Source organism: Triturus cristatus, chromosome 3_1, assembly GCF_964204655.1.
Source record: "Triturus cristatus chromosome 3_1, aTriCri1.1, whole genome shotgun sequence".
NCBI classification, from domain to species: Eukaryota; Metazoa; Chordata; class Amphibia; order Caudata; family Salamandridae; genus Triturus; species Triturus cristatus.
Genome location: NC_140583.1, coordinates 486,514,665 through 486,539,100, shown reverse-complemented (window position 1 = coordinate 486,539,100; position 24,436 = coordinate 486,514,665). Strand labels below are relative to the sequence as shown.

At 43.0% G+C, this 24,436-nt stretch overlaps 1 protein-coding gene across 3 annotated transcripts in view; it reads right to left on the bottom strand.

Moving 5' to 3' along the window:
• Positions 1–24,436, bottom strand: part of TUBGCP4 (tubulin gamma complex component 4) — a 491,481-nt gene that overhangs the window by 235,473 nt on the left and 231,572 nt on the right. For all 3 annotated transcript variants that reach the window (XM_085644307.1, XM_085644309.1, XM_085644310.1), the window contains exons 12-13: positions 6,029–6,136; positions 4,904–5,042 (exon numbers count right to left, since the gene is read on the bottom strand). In XM_085644307.1, coding sequence (XP_085500433.1) covers positions 4,904–5,042; positions 6,029–6,136 — 247 coding nt within the window. The remainder of the gene's footprint in view (positions 1–4,903; positions 5,043–6,028; positions 6,137–24,436) is intronic.

Below are 24,436 nucleotides of genomic sequence, written 5' to 3'. Positions count from 1 at the left end.
CACCCACTGTATGTATGTACATATGTGGAAAGGTGGGAAAATTGGAGCCTGGTTAGAATACAAACCCTGCTCTACAGTTCATGTATGTTTGCTTTTATGTACAGTGCTCTGATACCCTCACGGATCGTGTTTGCGCTATATATAACTCCTTAAATAAATAAATAATGGGAGTCCTGGCATAATAGGAGAGGTTGTTATCAAAGCTCCTACGTACTGACAATGCAGCCGTAATTTCACACCTCAACACATGCTACCAAGACGGACAGGGGACTAATTGTTAAAAGGATAAGGTGATTTCTAAAGCATTCGGTCCTTTTCAACAGGTAGATATGCTATAAAATTCGACATCTCTGTATAATAAGCATTGTCAAAGGCAATGTGTATGGTGTTAGCTGACAGTTTTTGACGTTGGCTATGCTTGTTTTGTTTCTTCAAAACCTTATGGTTGGGGAAGCTGCTAGACCCTTGTTAATCTGAATAATAAAAGTCTCCTCTAAAAGCAAAGCTATTGGTTGGTCTCAAAAAGAACACATTGCCAGGTAGCCTCTGGAACAGAAGGGAACTACTTGGTATGTGGATGTGTTCCTTGTGAAAGGACAGAATGTCGTCATTCAAAGTGAAGCAAGTCAATTGCTGAAGACGACTGACCCACTGCCTTATGCTGTATGCTATAGTGGGTGGAAAACATGTGATAGATACATTAAAAGATCAATGGATAAAGGGGGATTTTAAACAGAAGGTAGCTGTAGCAGCCCTTTTGTCGTTTGATCTCTTGATAAACTCTGATAATTTAGAGGGTGCAAATGGTTATGGCTATAAAACTACAATTAGGGATGACTTCGTGGATGCTCTTAGCAAAACCTTGTTTTATATAGCGCTAACTAGGGCTTTACGTGAGCACCAGTTTCGTTACAGAAGAACACATTCATTTTTGTTAGGCACAGGGAGATTAAGTGATGTGCCCAGAATCACAGGATGTTGAGCATCGTTGCCAAGACTCGAACCCGGTTCCCTAGCTTCAAGGTCGACCGCTCTAGCCCTAAGGCTACATCCTTTCCTTGTAGGGGGCATCCTACAAGGCATCCTAATATATCCTCATTTTGTTTGAAAGCATTATTTAAGGGAGAGAGTATGTATAGTTTACAATTTAAGAATTTGCAGATAGAAACATTTGGGGAATACATTTTTTCATGTCATTTTACTGTGAATTTTCTATAACACTACTGAAGAAAATGTAACATCGGTCAACTTTTGTTTAATCATCCAGTATTGGTACTCAATATTTGGTGGCTATAATTTCTGGTTCACCAACAATGGTTTAGTTATAATTGCAAAATGAATTACCATACTTCCTGGTGTTGCGAGATACAAGATTGCAAAGGAAGGTTTTACAGGTGCAGCGGATTATAAAACCTACTTGGATTTACCAATCTTATTCTCCACGATTCGTGCAATGTGATGTATTAGGAAGCTAAACGTAAAGGTAAATATAGTTCATATTTTACTTGATTTGTTTTCTTGGTTTACCTCAGCTAAGTATACATTTGCGTACAATTCTGGTTAAACATAAAATTACAAATGTCTGCTCCGCAAAATATTTATAAGACTAAATAGTATCATTTGATATTTCTACTGCTTTGGGCAAATTTCCATATTTGATAGAAAAGGGGTTTTAAAATATAATGTCTTAAATAAACTAGATCAGATGGAAAGCTAAAATCCGTAAATGTGATAACTGGCCAACAGCAAGTTATACACGCCTGGCCTACAGACCTATGACATGCCACAGGAGTTAAACACAACAAAAAGCCCTGGAATCATTGTCAATGGAGACTTTACTCTGGAACTGTAAACAGACGCTCTACTTAATCCTCAACATTTATGCTCAGTATCTTAAGATGATTTATTAAACATTTAGGTTTCCCATACAGAGTGCAACTTACAGCAGCGCCTGTGATCTCTCATCTGGACTATGTGAATTAACTTTACCACAGAGCCCATAAATGTCTAACCAATAAAGTACACTTGGGCCAAAATTCAGGAGACAGATTATTCTCACACTTGAAGTCCTGGAACAAAATCACAACTAGCCTTGGAATCTTGTGCTCCCATATCTTGCAGGATCGCTTTCTAAGCACTGCACGTAAAAGATCCAGCAAAGATATAAAAAGTGATGTGAGGTTGCTTGCACTAAGATCAACCACCAGCAATCTCTGGGGGTAGCATTCCAACCCATCATTCTTTTGCACACATTGCCACCCCAGACTGACCCGCCATATGCAAATCAGTCTTGGTCCTGCCCCTAAAGGAAACAGTCCAGCCTGAACTGCCAAACCAGGTCCTCCCAGAAACGGAACACAAGCAATCCGGGACTGGTTTTGCCCTAGTTATGGGCTCATCAGCCAGGTACAGCTTAGTTCCAGTGACACAGCAAGCATGGGACCCCGTCTAGGTAATCTCATGCCACTAAGGCAGTTCATGAACCACACAAAAGGTGATGGGAGACTGCTTGCAATAAATCTAACCACTGTCAATCACTCAAGGTGGCACTCAAAACCCATTGTTCTTTTGATCACCACCCCACCTCAATTTGGATCCAGCCATATGCAAATCAGTCTTGACCCTGCTCCTCATCGGAATAGTCCAGCCCGAACTGCCAAGCCAAGTCCTCCCTAAAGCGAACCACAAGCAACCCAGGATCGGTTTCACCCAAGTTATGGGCTCATCAACAAGGTACTGCTTGGCTCCAGTGATACAGTGAGCATGGTAACCCACGTCTGGGCATACCCATCCTATTTAGGGAGGTACATGAAACACACAAAGGGTGATGGGAGGCTACTTGCAATTAATCTAACCACTGGCAACCGCTCGAGTAGCAACATCGTTCTTTTTTCTCACTATGCCACCTCAGTTTGGACCCAGACCTCAGTCTCGACCCTGCTCCTCATGGGAACAGTCTAGCCTGAACTGCCAAGCCTGGTATTCCCTGAACCGGAACGCAAGCAACTTAAGACAGCCTTTGGCCTGACTGAGGCTCTTCAGGCAGGTCTAGCATGGTTTCAGTTGTGCAGTGATCAAATGGCCCACGTCTGCTCATACCCTTGGGCACTTAAAGAGTTACATTAACCACATAAATGGTGATGGGAGGATGCTTGGAATAAGTCTAGCCACTGGCAATTGCTCGGGCAGCATTTCAACCCATTGTTATTGTGCCCACCAGGCCACTTCAGATTAGACCCATCCATAAGCAAATCAGAATTGGTACCACTCTAATAGGAACAGTTCAGCCCGATAACGACAGACTGGGATGCAGCTTGAGTAATTACTAGTGCTGAGATTCATTTAAGCATTCCACCTTTAGCTTTTTTTTGTATGCTTCAATCCACTAAGTGTGAAGGGTATGCCCAGATGTGGGTCCCTTGCTCACTGTACCACTGGATTGTATCTAACTGAAAAGACCAATCAGGGCAAAATCTGGGTTGTTTATGTTCTGTGGAAAACCGGTCCAACTGGAGCAGGGAGCAGACTGCTTTGCATATGACTAGGACTAAATTGAGTTGGCATGGTTTGTGCAATATCAATGGACTGGGAGATGGCCTGGAGTAATGAGATTATTTCATGCATCCCACCCACCAATTTTTTGTTGGCTTCATAACAGATCCAGCACTGTATGGAGAAGGGCCAACATTCCAACATCAAAAATTTGAAACCTCGAGTCCAACACTATCCTACAAAAAAAAAAATTGCCACGTATAGATAAGACACAGCTCTGCGGATTCTTTTTAAGTCCAAACCAGTAAGCTTCAGAAAGCCATGTTCAAACAGATAACAGACCCAGAGAACCAGAGTACCATCTCGCTTTCTGGAAAGCTGTAAAAACTTAGCTGTTTAAAATTTCATGCTCAAAGTGAACTCTAAACAACTCCAAGAAGACATTTATCAATCATGAAACCAATGAAGCACAATGTAAACCAAGATACTACATCTTCCAGGCAAAAGTCAACAAATGTAACAAACAATAAAGCTGCATGAAATGTGATCTAGGTCTCTCCCGTTCACATATTCTCTAAAAATGAGTTCACTCACCTATTTATACGCAGATCATACTATAACCATACACTTCTTCAATCAACCATGCAGGTACACAGTAATCATTATGGACAGTTTCAGTGCCATGATGCCACAATATTGGCGGTTGCAAACAATACAAATCTCAGCTAATATATCATGACTCCCTCAAAATAGGAAGCAACACAAAAAGAGTATAAAGACAGCTGGAAAGGGTTAAATAAAGTAACAAACCTAGTGGGTACCTTTAAAGAGGGAAAAGACAGATTCAATTTTGAAGAAATCAAGGTGAATGACACAAAAAATAGAGTAGCCATGGAATACAAGAGGTTATTGCCACAGAATCACTTTCACTGCAATATGCATATTTTGTTATGTGTATGTATACAGTGCACTATCACCCAGGAGGATATCATGGCACTGCGCAGGTGAAATCTTAGCCTTGCCTGGGGTGCAGGGCACAATTGAAAGAGCCAGGTCTTCAGATTCTTGTGGAACTCAAGAAGTGAGGCAGAGGCTCCGATATGTAGTGCTCTTGTTTCAACACATATCTAAACGGATTTACTGAAAATTAGCTGGAAGGCTCAGTTTGTTTTTTAAATTAAAAAATATAATGCATCTTGACACAGTAATTGAAGCCTTATAGCTGTTGTTATGATACAAAGTAGTACGCTACTTTAGACTTGTTGGCCTAAAGTAGTACACTACAGCACTACTTTAGGCTAGTTGGCCAGGCTTACGGTCTTGTGGCTTTGCAGTACAGCTAGCAGGACTCCGGGAAGGCTCACATAATTATCTCAAGGAATAACAGAAAAGGAATTCTGCAGATACTCACTTTTCCAGCACTGCTGGAGTAAATAGAATATGCAAAGGCCACTGCACTTTATAGGTGAGTCCGAGAGCTGCCCATCCAGACGAGGGAGGCTCACGGGGAGAAGGCTCTCTTGAAGGACCTTCCCGTGCTTGAGATGCATCTGTTGAACAACAAAAAGACAAAAATTATATTTTAAAGAACTTTGATTCATTGCAAAAAATGCAACATTCCAATATGCACAGAGGGTGCCTGCTGCATAAAACACATGGCATTCATGGAGCCTGTTCAATCGGCTTTGCAACTAATTCCCAGTTCACAGAGCATAAATATGCTCTGTGATCCGTATTTGCAAAAACAAATCACAGTGTACACATAACGATCCCTTGCAAGTCGCAAGGAAAATGGGTGACCAAGGAACGTTTCGCCTAATTTTCGACTTGCCATGGTATGCACAAATGCTTTGCAACCGTTTTTGTGGTCACAAAGCATTTGATGTAAGGCTGGAGACATCTAGAAGGAAAGACACAGCTTCACATTTAGAGTGGCCCCCATCTCTTTAGAGAGCAATGGTGACAATGCCATCATATTGTGATTGTGAATGCTGTGATCAAGCCCTCTATCCCATGCAGGCCTCCATTGCAGCATTCCCAACTGTCCACAGATGGTCACACACCGATGTCCACTCCATTGATATTAATGAAGCAGCCGATTTGGCACTCACTGTGGCTGCACAGCGAAGGATCTGACAATCTCTCATACCGCTAAGGGTGAATCTACTCAGTTCAGTGAAAAGAACTGTGCTTTGACCCGACTGTTCTTCCACAGGGAACACGATGTATTAGCATTCTGACTGCAGCCTTCAGAAATATTACATAAGATTATTTTGCTGTGGTAGGAATAACTGGTTAAAGACCATTACAATTCCTGGCCTATTAGAAAGACATGGTGGTCCATTGTTCATTCACTGACTGTTTAGCACTTGAAACTCCACATAAAGTTTTCTTTTGCAATTAGAAAATATCATGCCAGTACAATTTGCCGTGCCAATGGCTGAAATACTGACAACATGTGGAGAATACATATACGCAGCAAGAAAGCTCAATAAAGTTAAAGCGATTGAATCAGGGTTGAGCATGGTAATCATACCTTTGGGCTCTTTTCCATGGTAATCAATTGTCATTTTCAAGAGAGGAAGAAGATTATCATCATCCAGTAAAACTTTATGTGCAGCCAACTGGAAAGCCACATTAACATCTAAAACAAAAACAAAAAATACAGGATTGGGTCAGGCAACTTTCATAGAGAAGTTGTTTCACTGTACGAATATAGTTCAAGCTTGCTCTAGACTTGGGCCCTCATTTACTAAACATTTCCGCAAGTGCTAACAAAAAGCAAACAATAGTGTCAATTTACTCACCAATTTAAAGGCCTGAATGTGTAATGCTAAATAATGTTGTTCTGCTCCTGCGCAAACTTCAGTAAATGAGGACCGTAGAGTCTTACAATATTGCACCAGTGCTAGGTGGACACACAAGTATGAATGCACCTGCCATAGCTTCAACAAAAAAGTGCCTGTGATGTCAGATGACTGTCCCATGTCCCAGACAGGATAAACAAGTTCCATCAGCCAATGTTATCAAAGAACCGAAGAGGAAAATGCCCTGCGCCCATGATGTCAGTTGGCAATATCATGGCTGGAGTGAGATTAGTGTCTCATACTAGCCCTGCTGAAGGGGACGCCAAATAGAATGATTGCCCGCCCCCCCCCCCCCCCACCCCCCACCCCTAAAAGAAAAAAAAATCTCACGAAAGAGAATGATTGACCCAGCAACAAAGCTAACATCAACAGAAGAGTACTGTTATGTTTGTGTGATGTAGACTTCCAGTGATTACCACATATGGGAATTTGGCAATAGGCATACATCTTGTTATCTGCTCTCTTCTGCCCCTTTCTAGTACATTTTGGAATCCCTTGACAAGTGGTACAGGCAGGTCTGATGCTGAATCATTCTACTTACACATGGCAATGCGGTCAAATCCCTTTTTAGTAAATACAGATATATTATTTCATATGATTGACTTTAAAATACTCTTAAGTCTGTCTTCTTCAATGCTATAAGCCTTTAGAGATGGGAATACCCCATAACAATTGAAGTTTGGACTTATTAAGGCATCAATCCTCAAACAGACACATTTTAAAGATTACTTCTCATCCATCAAGTTTCAACTATGATGATTACCATTGCATTCACAAGGAAAAACCTCTCAATTTCCATGCTCAATCTCAGAGTAACCCAAACAATATCTCAAATGGCGTACCCAGATACCTGTGACAAAAAGGCGCCAATGGATTTGGTTGGATGGCTGCAGATTTTGGAATCTCTAACCAAGATGTTTGGACAAGCAGGGATTGTACCAGCACTTTTGTCCAGTGTTTGTAAGTCACACTGTTGTAGAAATTCACTGGAGGAGGGTTAAGCATACATAACTTTGCCTTGCAGGTTGAACAGGTGAAGACCAGATACTAGCTACATCAGTCAGGATTAAACATCTGTCTAAAATTTAGCACTTTAGTATAAACTAGAGAAAAGTAAATGCAAAGAACCTGCTAATTACACAACTTCTAGTATTTGAGTTGTAATGCAAGAAAAAAATGTTGTTTTTATGAAGGTGAAAACTCTTCCTGAAAAAGTTAATTACACTGTCTCTGTTTACTCTAATGGTGCCACTGATTCTGCCATTTGCAGCAGTAATAAGTGGAAATGAGCTGTGTAGAAGCAAAACAAATCTGACAAAACCTCTCATTATATAGATTTTAAACTAATAGTAAAATGCATAAAGCTAGGGACTCTTTCCAACACAGAGGTGCAGTAAAAGATAGTTGCACATTGGAAAGACCACTTAGAACCAGTGTACACAGGGGAAAAGGAATGTGGGAACAGCAGGAAAGGTGTTATAGTTACCAACAATTATAGGGCATTTGCCTTTATGACGAGTTTGTAGGCCACCAACAATAAATATATTCAAGTCGCCCATTGGAGGGCTCATATTTCAAAGTGGGAGGTGTGGCCTCTATGCCAAAATGACTGTCGCGCCTCTGAAGAGTGCAATGAGCACGAAATGCGTCGGGCGTGAATTGACAGGCATGCTGTAAACTGGATCCGCTCGCCGATCCGGCTTTTACCTCATGTCAGAGTGCATCTCCACAGGTGGGAACCTTGGAGCACATATATATATGTTTTTTTTTACAGTAAGTCAGTTCTACATTCACAAGTGAAAAACAAAAAAAAAAAAGTAAAGTTTCATACATCATGTGACAAATGCCCTTCTGTTACTCTCCCTTGCCCCAGCCTTATTTAATCTTCTGGTTCAGTTGTAGTAACCTTGAAAACAAGGAGAGGGGACTCTTGAAGCCAAAGGCTGGAGTACCCAGAAATACAAGTATAAAAATATATATGCCTATTGGCTATTGGTCAACCATCACTATCCTCTCAATCTTCAAACACACTCATATTGCACACTTTACTCTCCCCCTGACTGTTGGGTCTGTAAGAAGCACTTATAATGAAACGAAATAGATAAAAAATCTGTATTTTAATAATCAATATAAATTCATCACTAATGTATTATATAAAACATAATAAATCATACACATAAAGATCGTATACAGTTAAAATGATAAAAGCACCACACACTTTATCACAATTGTTTCAAAACATTTTCCATGCCATAAAAAGGAGAACAGTAATTGACAAGCAATGTGTCATACATCTGTCAATTTGGATTTGTTGAAGGCAGTGTCAGACATAAGTTACTGATCCCTGTCTTTCCCTAACTGTACCAAATTTAACACTTAAAAAACAACAGGCGTCGACGCGTTTCGGTGGTGAAACCTTCACATAGAACCACCTTCCTCAGGACTCAAGCTATTTTCTCCTTGTATATATAAGTGTTCAATTATGATGTCGAATTCACCGGTACAATTGTACTGCGGCAAAAGTGTCTCCAAAAATGGAGTACTTGTAGATATCTTGACGGAACGTTGGAAACTTGCAGAGATTGCTCAATTTTTCTCAAAGGACGAAAAGACGGGGTAGGCTTCAATTCAAGTTCAATTTGTTTGCCGGAAATGGTCTCGGTCACTTTCTTTTCTGGAGCTTTATTTATTCCAGGTGGATGTTAATCCCTCTCTTGTGTTCTCTTCTTGTTCAGAAAGGGGCGAGCATATAGTTTGTCATCTCCCTTGATTTTCGTGTATCAGGGTCGTGTATGTATTCCTCCGTCTTTCGTCTATTCTTCCGCTTTCAGCGGAAGAATAGACGAAAGACGGAGAATAGACGAATAGCGGAAGAATAGACGAAAGACGGAGGAATACATACACGACCCTGATACACGAAAATCAAGGGAGATGACAAACTATATGCTCGCCCCTTTCTGAACAACAAGAGAACACAAGAGAGGGATTAACATCCACCTGGAATAAATAAAGCTCCAGAAAAGAAAGTGACCGAGACCATTTCCGGCAAACAAATTGAACTTGAATTGAAGCCTACCCCGTCTTTTCGTCCTTTGAGAAAAATTGAGCAATCTCTGCAAGTTTCCAACGTTCCGTCAAGATATCTACAAGTACTCCATTTTTGGAGACACTTTTGCCGCAGTACAATTGTACCGGTGAATTCGACATCATAATTGAACACTTATATATACAAGGAGAAAATAGCTTGAGTCCTGAGGAAGGTGGTTCTATGTGAAGGTTTCACCACCGAAACGCGTCGACGCCTGTTGTTTTTTAAGTGTTAAATTTGGTACAGTTAGGGAAAGACAGGGATCAGTAACTTATGTCTGACACTGCCTTCAACAAATCCAAATTGACAGATGTATGACACATTGCTTGTCAATTACTGTTCTCCTTTTTATGGCATGGAAAATGTTTTGAAACAATTGTGATAAAGTGTGTGGTGCTTTTATCATTTTAACTGTATACGATCTTTATGTGTATGATTTATTATGTTTTATATAATACATTAGTGATGAATTTATATTGATTATTAAAATACAGATTTTTTATCTATTTCGTTTCATTATAAGTGCTTCTTACAGACCCAACAGTCAGGGGGAGAGTAAAGTGTGCAATATGAGTGTGTTTGAAGATTGAGAGGATAGTGATGGTTGACCAATAGCCAATAGGCATATATATTTTTATACTCAGTTGTAGTAATGCGTCATATCCGAGGCTTCAATACCTGCAGGCAAAGGCAATGCTTTGGAATAAACAAATGTGACCCAAGAGCGCATCTGCAAATTAACAGGCTATATATCCCTACTGCTCCTAATAAGTGCATCAAACAACAGCTGTGAGAAGAATTCTGGAGACCAATGATATAAGTGGAGTATTCATCCTCCTGTCCAGTCCTCCTGGAAGGGAAATCAGGGGATTATCCTCTTATCAATTTGCCATGTGTGTTCGTGCTCCGAGAGCTCCAAGTGCTCAGAGTTCAGTGTGCTTTTGCATAAGGTAAAAAAATGTCCAAGAAAAAAAGAAATACGAAAAGTTGCTTTCAAGAACTCAGTTTTGCAGGGGCAGAGTTTGAATGGCATTCAAGATGGCCACCTAGGCTTAAAGCTCCACGGTCCCAGGTCCAAATAATGGCTATTCCCATGGTGGGGAACAATAGAGATGCTGAGAAGCAGAAGCCAGCGTTCCCTCTACACCTAGCAATGCAACATTGCCTGGTTCTGCTCTGGATGCCACAGCAGAGGAGAGATGCGACCGTTGCAGCTGGCTAGCAAGATGGCATCCGTCAGTCAATGCCTGTAGGAAGTAATATGGAGAGTGGAGTGCCAGCCACTGAAGCCTGCTCAAGGGGGGCACTCGGAGTACGTTTCACATAGGCGTGATACACCCCCAGGCTCCAGGCACGAACACATATGGCGGGGTCCAATCTGGGGTGGCGAAAGGAGCTAAAGAATGATAATGGATTCAACCCAGATCTGTGACTTGGGGTGAGCGTCTGAAAAGTTTCAGCACTCCCTCCATCATCTCCTTGTGTTTGCTTTGACCATCAGTCAATGCCTGTAGAAAGTAATGTGGAGAGTGGACGGCCAGCCACTAAAGCCTGCTCAAGGGGGGCACTCTGAGTGCATTCTGCGTAGGCGTGACACACCCTCAGGCTCCAGGCCCCAACACCGTACTACCTGTGGGGTGGGCGTGGCCCGGGCCGTGCGCATTGACGGCTGGAGTCGGCACGCACTCCCACAGTGAGAGTAAGAATAGACAGGTAGGGCCACACACAGATTGCCACCTCAGAGTGCCCCATGGCTATGCGGCGGGAAGCACCTTGTACCTCAATTGCAGCATAAAGGGGCACTAATACAGCTGTCTGATACTGCTGTCCACAGTGAGTGGGACTGAACCAATTATGGGGGGAGCGGCCTATGGACTGCTTGCACACCCCTGGGGGGTGAGACAGGCCCATACACATATATATTTGGCCACACTAAAACTACAGGTCTGAAACTACCCAGAGCACCCCCCAGGTGCTCATTAGTTGTACCACTCTGCAAATACTCTAACCAACCATGGGCAAATCAGTGGACCCAGAGCAGTCCAGGGTCTCATTTGAATCCCCCGGAGAGGCAAGCGATCAAATCGTACAAAACACTGTACTGATGTAAACAAAGTAATGATGATGTGGATATGAAGTTTCTTCATAGAAATTTGTAATCAAACCTCACCTCCATTGATAAGAAAATTGACACCCTAAATCCCTGCATAAACAGGTTGGCCACCAGGCTAGACAAACATGGCAACCACCTGACTGAGGCTGAAGATATACTCTGTGGAAGTTAACGCCCATAAAGACCACGATAAACTCCTTAAAATAGACAAAGTGCTTTCCCTCATAAAGGCCAAAAAAGAGGACCTAGAAGCCAGGTCTCGCTGCAACAATGTCTGCATACTTGATGTGGCGGAATCAAGGGACATAGAAAAAAATTGAGTCATTCGTAGAGGATATGTTGACTACACTCTTTGGGCCGAATGTTTCTCAGAGCTATCTGTGGTGGAACGAGCGCACTGCTCCTTGCCAGCTAAGCCCATTATTGTCCATCTCCTGAACTTTCAGGATAGTGATCTAATTCTGAAGATAGTGCGGGACTTGCCAGGCCTGCAATATTAGGAGAACGCCGTCTCATTCTATCCGGACTTCATACTCACAGTACAGGAGTCTTGCCGAACCTACACCTCGGCTAAAGAGCACCTCCAACAGCTAGGGAGCACCTACACCATCCTGTAACCAGTGTGACTCTACCCAGCAAGATACAATGAAAAGACGCGCATATCCACAGATCCACTACAAGCTGCTCAGTTCACCAAAACCTGCAAGGACCAGCGAAGGCAAGAGAACTGAGTGAGAACCTGTTTGCCTCATGCTTTATCTTAAGACAAATGTCCCCCTCGTGCTCTGTCTGGTTGACCTGGCACGTCTCAATATTATACAGCCCCAGTCACAGTTTATGGACAAGCTGTTCCAATATCGATTAGAAACTGCCACATTCCACCTCCATAATATGTAATATGCCAAATATCCACGGCCCTCTGACATTGAGCAGAACCAGCATGACCTGAATGATGACTCCCTTTTCCTTGGTTGCTAAACTCTAGGACATTCTTGTGTTGGGAGTACTTTGGGGGGATCCATTTGGCTGGAACAGAAGGGTATATATATGAGGAGAGTGAATGTTAGCCGGCAAAATTTAGAGGCTGGTGTGGGAGGGGTGAGGTGGGTAACAAGTAGCTAATTACCTTGCTGATCTCTCAGCTGGAGTCCTCAACACAGAACTGATTAGTTAAAGCCAAGCTTAAGACAGGATTGATCACTTTCCCAATATTGTGCCCCTTCCGTAAACATTTGACAATGCAAATTATGGATACTAGGCAAAAATGAGACAGGGCGTGGCACCTGTCCCCTCGATACTACTGAACACATGATTTAGACAGGCAATAGGTGACGAAATTAAAAATGACTTTGCAACTAATCAGGGAATGGTAGCTGTTGTCACCACACTCTAGGAAGCATTTAAGGTAGTGAAAAGAGGAGACTGAATAGCTAAGCAACAAGGCGTTCTTAGGTCACTCTGTCGGCAACTAGAGAAACTTGCAGGTAGAAATTAAACTGGAGGTGAATCTGGGCTGCACAGCCCCAGAATCACAACCGGCAAGTTTGAGGGATACATTTACAGAAAATAACAAAACCAGTGACAGAAAGGCAAAATATATGGGGAAGTATAGCAGGGCGCATACATATGGAAAAGGGGAAAAGCCGGGAAAAACCGGTCCACTAACATAGGAAAGTCACGGACAGCAAATGATATCATTACTATCAACTACCCTGATGGACTAGCTTGGTCGTGCCAAGAGGGAATTATTAACATACCCTCTGGCAGCAGGAGAGAGAAAAGAAGTAATCTGCGGCCTCCTGAACGGAAATGCACCAGGGATGGATGGCTCACGTGCTGAACTATAAAAAATAGGGGTGGGGAAATCGTATGGGCAAGAAGGTTTAATGTCCGTTTTGTCCGATGGGCAAGTAGACATTAAATCACAAAAAATATAGGAGTTGTGGGCACTCTGGGGCTCACAGCCAGTTAGAAATGCGGTCAGATCGCTTTTGGAGGCCATTGACTGTCTGGAAGCCCATGACTGGGCTCTATCTAGCCAGTGATTGGCCGGGGGTGCCTTCCGCTAAACGTCAGTGTTCTAGAGCGTTTTCCACACTGGTGCAGCCCACCTGCTCCTGGAACCCAGCTGCTGAACGTGCAAGGGCAGGCCCCGAGGCAGGAAACACTTTTTCTACTGCCAGCTCCCAGCGCTGTTGGTCGAGTGGGCTGGTGGTCTCTCTGCCGCTGATTGCTGTGTGACTCGATCACCCTGTCCAGTAGGATCCATCCAAGGCAGCCACTCATCTTTGGTGCGCTGCTGCGCAATTCCTGGAATCGGGAGCTACAAGTCGGCGTCTCTGACACACTGTATACCTCCCCAGCAGGTGAGTAGGTCTGATAATGGGTTTTGCAGCGGTCCGAGACTTAAGAAAAGTATGTTAATTGTGATTCTGCATGCAATGGTCTGGATTCAGTGAGCATGGTCAAATGTGTGGCATGTTAACAATTTACAATAAGGCGGGAGCCTCTCCTTTTGCAATCTAGCAATGGAACCAGTGCAGCGTTGATAATGAGTGAAAACACGATGAAAGGAAGATTACTATAGAGAGACATTGACCTTTACTTTGTCTCTGCTTTTATGGATGAGGTCACATTTGGGGGCAAAGAGCAAACGATAATACTTTAAACACCTGGCAGATTTACAGAAAATGCAGCCTTGCAAGATTATACATGTGCTGTTAATAGAAACATTTTTTAAATTGCATTGTTTTCCTGGTGTCAAACAAATCAAGCTAAAGTTGAATAAAGGAAACACCACATAATGCAGAAGGCAGAAAGTATATTCGTAATCCAGGCAATGCTATGTGTGCAGCGTATTTCACACTGTTTACTGAGATGTGGGCCTCTCTTGGCATCTGAAACGTTGCAATGTCCACATTTTTGCCCAAGATGAGGTCTCCTTTACCAATACCCTCCCCCACAGTCTTTCTTGCCTTTTCCTTATTCCGTTACCTCCCCCTTCCCTCCACAGCTTCTCGCTTAATCAATGCCCACACTTTATCTTTAATCTTGCCACTGCGGCAGAGGAAAAGCCTCATTTTTATAGGCTTAATCCTGTCAAGAAACTTGTTATTCTCCACATTTAGGGCTCATTTCTGTTAGCCTGTATCTTTATTTGGTTGAATTTCTCATCTCCTGTACCTACTGTAAACCGCCCGACCATGCACAGTACTCTGGCAGTTTGTGTTAAATGTAAATCCAGTATTTGTAAAGCACGAACAATTACCCGAGGGTGTCAAGGAACTGGGGGCCGTCGGGAAGATTAAGCAACCTATTGCCCAGAGTCACATGGTGCTGGGCTGACTTGCCGCCGGCACAGGGGATCGAACAGTGAGCCCCCGTGTTCAGGTGCCCTGGCTTCTGCACCACTCCTCTTCCCTATAATACGCAGAGCCACTGTTATTAAGTGGCAGGGAAGGTCTAATTTATGCGGCAGGGAAGGTCTAAATTACGTGGCAGGGTTGACTGAATTATGTTGCCACAAAAATGAGAATTATGTATCATAAAGCAGCACATTTTCGTTGATAGTATTACTTCATTATTTTGACATCTGTACACGTTAATATTGTATAAATCTTTTGCCTCATTACTTTCAGATTAAGACCCAAATACAGCAATAGCAATGTAAAAGAGACCAGTCACTACTTGTGATGGGCTTTTCACTGTGTGGCAGGACATGTTACCCCCTTTTTAGTAATTTTTGATCTTTTTGAGCTAGAACCAACATTTTTTTGTTAAAATATGCTGTTTAGGCAGCATGTATTGGTTTATATGGCAAATGATGTGGAAAACGCCTCAGCGGTAGAATCTTGTACTTAGAGTGGCTCTGTATATAAATCGCACAGGACCTGCCACCAGTGGGGGACCATCTTTCATTTGCAACAATAGAAAATGGCAAAAATTGCAGAAGTGAGCTCAATATAAAGCAGAAATTATCAAAATATAAATATGTAGGTATCACAATCACGTTTTATTCACAACTGGGTGAAAATATACAATGTTCCCACCTCAGAATTTTATGCAACCGCTGTAGTGTTGCATTTTTGTTGCACAGTTACGTCAGCATTAAAAACTAGCCCATACTAGATCCAAGGAAAAGTGACTCTTCCGCCTGTGTGAATATTCGTCCAGTGTAGACATAACGGTTTGTTTTTCTTTCCCTACATGATATGCCAAAGGGTGTTTTTCCTGTGTGCCTGTCTTTGGGCCTTCTTTATGCAGGTGCCCATTTTCAAATATCCAAGTATCATACCTTGGACCCTTAGGATGCTCAGATTCTGAAATAAAGAAACTAATTGCACAAGTTGCTGCAACGTTAAAACAGTATCTTTCACCAGGCTTCCTAATACTTGTAAATCAGCATCCTGAAACAGGATTACAGGATTTCCCGGAAGATAACACGCACAGTTGGGTGGGCAGTGGGGCGCTGGGGACATTGGAAGGAGAGAGACAAGTGGCAGAGAACTTGCATTTCAAAGAAAAAAGTGAGTACTATACAAATCTCAGTGAGACAAACTTGCACATCTATTGCTGATCTGCACCCCTTCATGTTAGGGAAGCTTACTCTGCTGGTGCCATTACTAACCAGTACTGTGCACAAGAGAACCCTGTACTGCTACTGCCAGTGTTGCATATGTTCCTTGTGTGGTAAAACAATGTGGAGATGTAGCAGTGAGTGCACAATAATATAATCACACCACACCTGCCCATGAGTGTAAAAGGAGAGATTGATTTAACTGCCTATTACTTCCTCTTGTGTATTCATACTTGTGGATACTGTTTCAGTGAACTAAACACCTCTGCTATGTGATTTTTGCTGCCCCATGAACAGTTCATAAGCTCTGCTGAGAAGTGGTTATTCCCATCCACATGTTTATCAGAGCATGATCACATGTGAGTATTTTTGAAACTGGACATCTAAGAGTTGGCCCTAGGATGGAGAACACCCTTCTGCCCTACAGGTTCATATTCGGACACAAACTATGCCAAATACGCTTCAAAAACTGTAGTCAATTACCAGCCTGCACTCTGCCTTTAGGCCCTATTTCTCTAAATTTGAAAATGTGTCACATGCATACTGGTTAATAATTTGGTGCAGTGCACACTGATACATCTGCACACATGCTATACATCCAGCCAGTACAACTGTTGAATTTCAGGGTGTATGACCCTGCACTGCATAATTGGACTTGCATTTGAAGTATATATTGCACAGAATGTTGGACTGATTGCCGTGCAGGTTCTCTCCACGCAGACCCACCTCAGTGATTTTTGGAATAGGTGGGGCAAGCAGATATCTTCCCAGGACTAGTAGATCTCTAACATTCTGTCCTTTGGCCAAGTAGATTTTTAAAAAATGTCCATAGCCCTCACAAAACCTATGCCAATATGTTGGCCACCCTGTTAAACGGTAAAAAATGCATTCTGTTAAGTTAGCCTCTACTTCACTTCCATTTTGTCTACCAGCCCCCATTTTGTGTTTCTGCAGGGACTTTCGTAAAGTCAGAAGTTACGTGTTCACTGAAAGCTGGTTGTTCTGCTAATGCTCGCGTGTCACAGTAAGGAGACCTTGCCCTGCCGAAAGGCCTGAGTGCATAGATAAGCCCACCAACGCCTGTAACCTCCCTTGCCTATCTACAAAAATGACGTGGGTAGAGGTTTATCAGGACTCGACAGTTCAGCATGTAAGCATTATACAAAGGGGTTGTGTAAGCGTTATGTAACGATAACAAATGGGTTTCAGTGCTTGTCTTACTGTACCAAAAATGTATAAATACTAGGTTTGAAACCATGCTAGTCAGTTCCCTCTCAGACACTTGTAGCGTCTGTATGACGGAGCCCTCTCATGAGATGTAATAAACTTGTGTTCTGTTCTACTCCAGTGTTGATCCTTAGTTTGTGAACCCGTACACTAAGGGTGTCCCTGCACCAGTGAGACTGATAGGAATCTCACTTCTACAACCCCACCTTCTGGAGGTATTCAAAGAGGCACTAGATAAGGGTGGGTTACCATGGGAACCATTATTGATAGTGCTCTTAAAACCTAATAAACATCACACCAGTTGGGAGTCATACAGTCCCCTCTCTATTAACTGCAACAACAAAATATTCGCAAAAATCGATCTCTAATAGGGTGCCCACACTGGTGTCACCGGACAAGGTGGGGTTATATACCAGAGAATTCGACCACACATAACTTATGCACCCTATATGCCTTACTTTACCAATATCAACCCGAGTTAGAAGCAGTGGAGGTCTTCCTGGACGCTGCCAAGGCGTTTGACTCCCTTGAGTCGAGATAGCTGTACAATGTCCTAGCCTGCATGGGAATGTCAGGCCCTCTTTGGAAACTCAGCAACACTCTATATGAATGGGCCATAGCAAGGTTATACCTGAACGGATGACTATCTGACCCCATTCCCATTCAGTGTGGCACTCAACAGTAGTGCCTGCTTTCACCTTTGCTGTTTGCCTTAGCACTTTTGTTTTTTTCCTTTTTTCCTAAAGGACCATTGGTTCCTTAAGTGCGAAATATCTAAAATCAAGTGTACATAGAGATACAATGAGGTCTACATATGATATCCAAATGGAATTATCATTTATATTTCTTGAAGCAAAGTAAAAATATTGCAGGGGGAAAGCAAACAAAAGGAAAATTATATACAGCTTCCAAACTTAGGCATATAGACGTGACAAAAATGAAAACACAATGGTTATGTCACAAACTTTGACTCCAACGCTCATCCGTATTAATGAACCATTCTAGCATTTGAGTCAAGGTACCATAGTCGACTACGTTTTGATCCCTTAGCTACATATAGGGATCAGCATCATCAGGACATAAAGGGTTATGCCTGAGACAGTGTAAGGGCCACAACATGTGAACCCAATGCCTGCAAGGACGGAACCAAGGGATGGTCCTTGAAAGGTGAAACATTGCCACAAAATTCCAAAAGGAAGACACAGTGGTTGCCCAGGTAAGATGAGCATGGGACTGTGTCAGGAGAAAGTGGCTCTAGTCATCATGAACGAAGTGCATAAGTTCTACTTGGATGCGGGACAAAAAGATATTGGATCACTACAGGGCCCAATGGCCACACGGAAAGGAACCGCGTCAATGAGTCGTGGTCCTAAGGCTCGAGTGAGTCGTTGATAACAGAATAGTGCTTGTACTGAGTTTTCCTTTAACTAAGACCTTGCAGGTGGTGCACACTATTTTCTAGTGAACTTTTCACCTTTTCATGCATTAGCATGAGATTTGGGCCTGCACTGCTCTTTAACCACGTATATTTTATAGCACTTTCTACTGTTGTCTGCTGTAGCATAATTCCTTCACATTTCATTTCCCCTCCAACAGAAGCTGCCGGTAACTTTCTGCTGTGTTGTATGGCTTTCTGATTCTCCTAGTACAGCACAATATTCTTATCCCATCAACCTCTCTTGTATTTCCCTTTGCCATGCTGGCAGAGTTAGATCTGGTTTGTTGTTTTGCTTGTTTGTTCTGTGCATTCCTCCAGTGATAGGAAATACCAGCTCTTCCAGCATCCTGGAGTTCCTTGCCTGTATCCTGGTCATTGTGGGTCCACCCGAAGTTTGGCAAGAAAAGCTTAACACTAAATTGTAGGTATGGATACTTCCCTGTATTTACTCACCCATCTGTTGATTGTATGCTTCTCTCTAACTAAGATTCACATCACTGGCAAGACTGCTAACCTCCTTGCTGATCCTAAGAAGCATACAAGTGGTACCTGTGAGACCCTCTCTCTATCCGTTCTCCCTTTTCCCCTCATTCTCTCTGACTGATGTGTGTGCATCCTATCCATCATCACGGAGGGAGTAGCAGGAGTGGGAATCTTGACAACATAGCTGTTCACTCAGGTTTGACAGCAGGAGTTCATCCTTTAGTCTTATATAAGACACCTTACCACTTCCATTGTGCACTTATAGCAGCAATCTAAATATGTAGCAGAATAGGGAAGTACGCACAACCATAAATCCATCATAGGTTTAAAAGCAGCAAAAGGATGGAGAGTTGGCACCCCTCAAGTATGTCTTTTCACTAGACCATTCATACTTCCCTAGTGTGTACATCAATCACACTGGGCAATGGGAGGGGCCTTGTTGGTCCCTTCCCTCTGTGAAGAAGGCAGTGAGTGCATCAGAACCAGTCAGGCCTTCTGCTAGTTTCGGCAACCTCTCTCCTACAAAAGCCTCGTCTCATGACCAATGGCAGTGTCTGAGAAGAGGCCCCCGCAATCAACCACACAGCACTTTATAGTTGAAGCACGACCAGGCCACGGTCCTGTTCACTTCTATTACCATTCCTACTTCTCCTCTCACTTAACAATGAACGTTTCTTAGTGTTCCACTTCAGAAGTGACCCACTTCTATGCTGTTAACACTGATAGTGAAACCGACACTGAGCTGCATCGCGACTAGGTCCCAGATGTCAGAGTCTCTGACAGGAGTACAGCGTGTGATGTCGATAACATGGGGAGAGGAAGCAGCCTTACGGCTAGAGCGGTCAACGTCGAAGCTGTGGAACTGGGTTCGAGTCTCGGCAACAACACTCAACATCCTGTGATTCTGGGCAAATCACTTAATCTCCCTTTGCCTAACAAAAAAATGAATGTGTCCTAGTGTAACAAACCTGGTGCTATGTTAAGCTCTCTGATACCCGATATCTTCGGCTCTTCTAAAAAAATTTTTTTTAAAAACATCGAGGTCTCTCAATACTTCTTGATGAGCAGAGTCCATCAGCTGACAGTCTGCCTGCACCGGATACTAATAGATTAGGAGTCCGGTGCAAGATAAGGATCAGTGATGAGCCACCATCTTGGAGATTGGCACTTTGCCGCATCTTGAATTTGAATAAAATAGGTTACTTAAGAGGTATCTGTGTTCCTCCTCTTTGTCAGCACCCTCCATCTCTCCATATCACAATACTCCCTTTTGTAACATGTTCCCACAACCATTAAAAAAACATAAGCAGGAAGCATCATTGCCCACGACTTGACCCTGTTGAAGTCCTATCGCTTACCATCATTATGAACAGCACTGGAAGTTCTGACGATATCTTGGAAAAAATCCAAATGCCCTCTCCTCCAAGTCTGCATGTTTTCCAACCTTTAGTTTTACATTTGCAAAAATATTTTCACAAGTGATTATGCACAGACTACTGCCTCATGAAAGAAATAATGGTCACCAAGCTGCAACCCACAAGTATGGTTGTCAGGCGCTTTGAACATCATTCCAGTTTACAGAAGGATGAAACGTGGGGGCACAATATAGGTCTGTGAAGAGTTCTGACTGGGCCATTCTGTGGCTATTACGATTATCATGCATGGTTCCTTCTGGACTTAGCTGATCACCCTAGAGATGAGGTAAAAAGGAATTTGCAAATGTCCCATACCAACTCACTAAAAATGCCTCTCCCTTCATCCCAAGTTGCAAATGCAAGCTTTTGAAGTACCAACAAAGCAAAGAAATACAACACAGCAGTTCACCAGCAGCGGAATGTCTTGTTAAGTTGTTCTGAGTGTAGCTTCCATTCATGGCAGTCGTCACTAGATCTGATGCGAGTATTTGCTCAATCACTGATAACTCCTGTCACATGTTATGCAGACAGTGCACCGGCCATCCTAATCTTATTCAGAGGATGGAAAACTTTGTGCCCCACCACTTGTTACCTTTATCGTTAATAATTGGCCACTAATTAGGTGCACCGTTCAAACACAAAGTGAGTTTCTTGGATTGAAAAAGACCAACTGTGCAGTACATGGGATCCAGCTTTGTCAGAAATGCAGACATTTGGGTGACATCAACGTTCAATAGTCTTCCATATTTGAGCACTGTGTACTCCAAAGTCTTGTCCTTACTATTTTTTTAAAACATTTTGTCAAAGGGACCATGTGTACCAACTGATCTCAAAGTATGCTAAGGTGCATATTTCTTACGTTTTTCTTTATACAAAATGTATTGAAAATGAATGCCAATCTTCGGACTGATTTGGTGCAACAAAAAAAAATTGTACAGCAGGTTTTTTGGACACCTGTCAAAATGAAAATACATGTTTTGTTAGAATCCAGGATGTGCAGGAGATGTCAAGTAATGCAGGCTAACTTCAAGTGCAAAGAGGGCAAGGGCAAGTTCTCCCTCAGATAAAACTTAACAAAAAGCCTTTCTGCTACTGCCACCCTTCAACCACAGAGGGTGCGAATGTGGTATTTATCCTAATCTGCCACTCCTCTGAGGGGGCAGAAATCCCACAAGAAACAAGGAGGTGCCAGGTGACTCCAGACCTAAATACTATAGCTATCCATATTACCAGAAAGGGTACATTTTCATGGCAAAATTTTGATGTCTCCATGTTGCATTTGAGACCTCTCCTGTCGGAGAGTGTAAGCCTAAGTGGGGCACCATTTTTATCGTAAGTGTGGAAACACAGAATAGTAGAACATACGTTGTTATGAATTAAAGTTCTCAGAATGGCGTGGCCTTACAGCCGATCATGGCGGGCCTGTAGCAAAGGAGCTCTCGAGCCCCGTAACGATACCGATGGATCCGCCAGGGCTGGGGGCATCCTTCTAAGGCAGATTGCTGTGCCGCAGTGACTGGACCCTTAGAACATCCAGGGAAGTGCTTTAAGTCCTGGAGGAGCACTTCGCTCGGCCCAGAGCTCCGTACCGTGGCTGCATGACTTTGTGGTGGGGTGTCGCCACTCGGGCCTGGGTTGGCATACAGTGACGGCAGCTATCCCGGCCTGAGAGTTTGAGGTCCCTTGGCGACTGGAGGCCCCGGGCATGTGGGGTGGCATTTCCTGCAGCTGGGATCGGGCAACATTATCCCACATAAGGTGCAGCCGGCTCTGGATTTCAACCGCTGGCGCAGCCCGTGATGCCTCGTGGCTGAGAAATTGGGGGCACTAGAGAGAGCGGTTCTGGCCGGCCCTAGGGACTGCATCGACCTACAAGTAAATGCCCCTGATGGAGCAACTGTGGCCCTCTACTGCGTAGGGATTCCCATGAACTTTGACTTTAGAGGCGCTGTGCGCCTGGAGCCCAGCTGGACTTCTTAGCACATCACTGCAGTGGGTAAATCTCTCCGTGTTGCTTTCTGTAGCCTGGCCACCTTTCTGTTGTGCTCGTCCTTGTACTTCTCTCCAATGCCTCCACCCACAATTCCCCATATTGCTTTCATGTTGCTCCCTCCACCATCATTGGCCTCCACCCCCCTATTGCTTCAGGAACACTGCATTGCTGTTGGAAACAAATGTTGTAAATAATAAAAGGAAATGGTCTAAAATAAACCTTTGACTCCAAGGCATTGCATTAATCCTTTAAAGTAAATTGCAACGAAATTGCCACTTTTGATCCTGAAAACATGTGCATGTCCTCACAAAGTCACTTCACATGTACATTTTAACTTTATTTCTTGTACAGTCCGAGATAGTCGACTATTGCGCTTGTGTGAAACCCCAGTCATAAAACTGGTTTTGTTACGTTCTGGCCAGCTTGTTTCTCTGTCCAGGGCATGCACCGCAGTAAAAAGTGAATGAAACGCTGCATACGTACAATAAACATCAAAATAAGAACATAAAGTGGAAAAAAAACATTGTGCAGCTAACTAAAAGGTAACCCACTTTGTTCCACACCACGAGGTGAAAATGTAGCAAATGCTCGAGCTATTCAAATTCGTATTCATTTCATATAAAACAGTTGTTCCTTCTTTTAATTAATCATAGATGCCTAGCAACATCTGCCTGAGGCTAGAATGATCCTAAGCGAAGGCAAGGTACGTGATGTTCTTGTTTTTTATTTAAACAAGCCATAGATATTATAGGGGACTTGTTTTTATAGGGTCCTTCTTCTGCCCAGCACAATTCCTCTTTTAACTTCTCGCAGAAAACACTCTTATAATACACAGGGTACCAGCCACTCTTGGTGACTTTACTCCCCAAGTCTACACTCCTCAGTGTTGGCCTAAAGAAGGGAGCGTCACTCTGTGTATGAGCTGCATAGCTAAAAACGTATACGGTCCCAAAGGAGAAACCTATTAACTAGGCCAATGCTTGGTTTATTTTGTGTGCAGTGCATCCAGTGTCTTTAGAGAGAGAAAGAGAGGCACCTGCGGGCCTTGAGAGGTACTGTGACCCGAAAATACTTTGGCAGCCTGCTCAGCAACCCCAAATATTTGAAATGCCTAATCTCTACTGACGACGGATAATAATTCAGAAACACGTGTATAGAGATGGCCAGTACTTATCTGCAACAATCTGGTGAAATACGCGAAAGACTTTTGCAAGTACGCATGCTTGGCGAACTGCATGCACCATAATGCTTAGGGGCGAATCTGCTGGGAGGTGAAGCAGTGTGATCCCACATTGGTTTCCCATCCAGTGTCTTTACATTTCAGGATTTAGTTCTAATGAAAAACAAAGCATAGATGATGTGATGCATTCTTTTTGAAAATACAATTATTACCTTTTAAGCCTTTCATTCAAATCACGCGAGCTCCTTGTATCTGAACCTAGTATTTTTAGGTCTCGCCTAGGCAGCGCTTGAGCTGTCTTTTCGAGACATGCTGTGTTCAGTTATTGATTTAAGCTCGGCCCATTTTCTGCCCATCTCTTCAATTGGCTCCTCTAACTGTTCTTTTTAAAGGTTGGCTTTTGATTCGTCAATAGACTTAGTAGTCCCTCCTTAGTACCTAATTTTCTCCTCCTGTAACCTCCCATGGTGTCTGCCCCTGTTACATGTGTTGTTACTCTAGATGTTTTTAATACAGCATTTGGGCACTATTTTCATAAATCACTTTCTCCTGCCTGCAGCATGC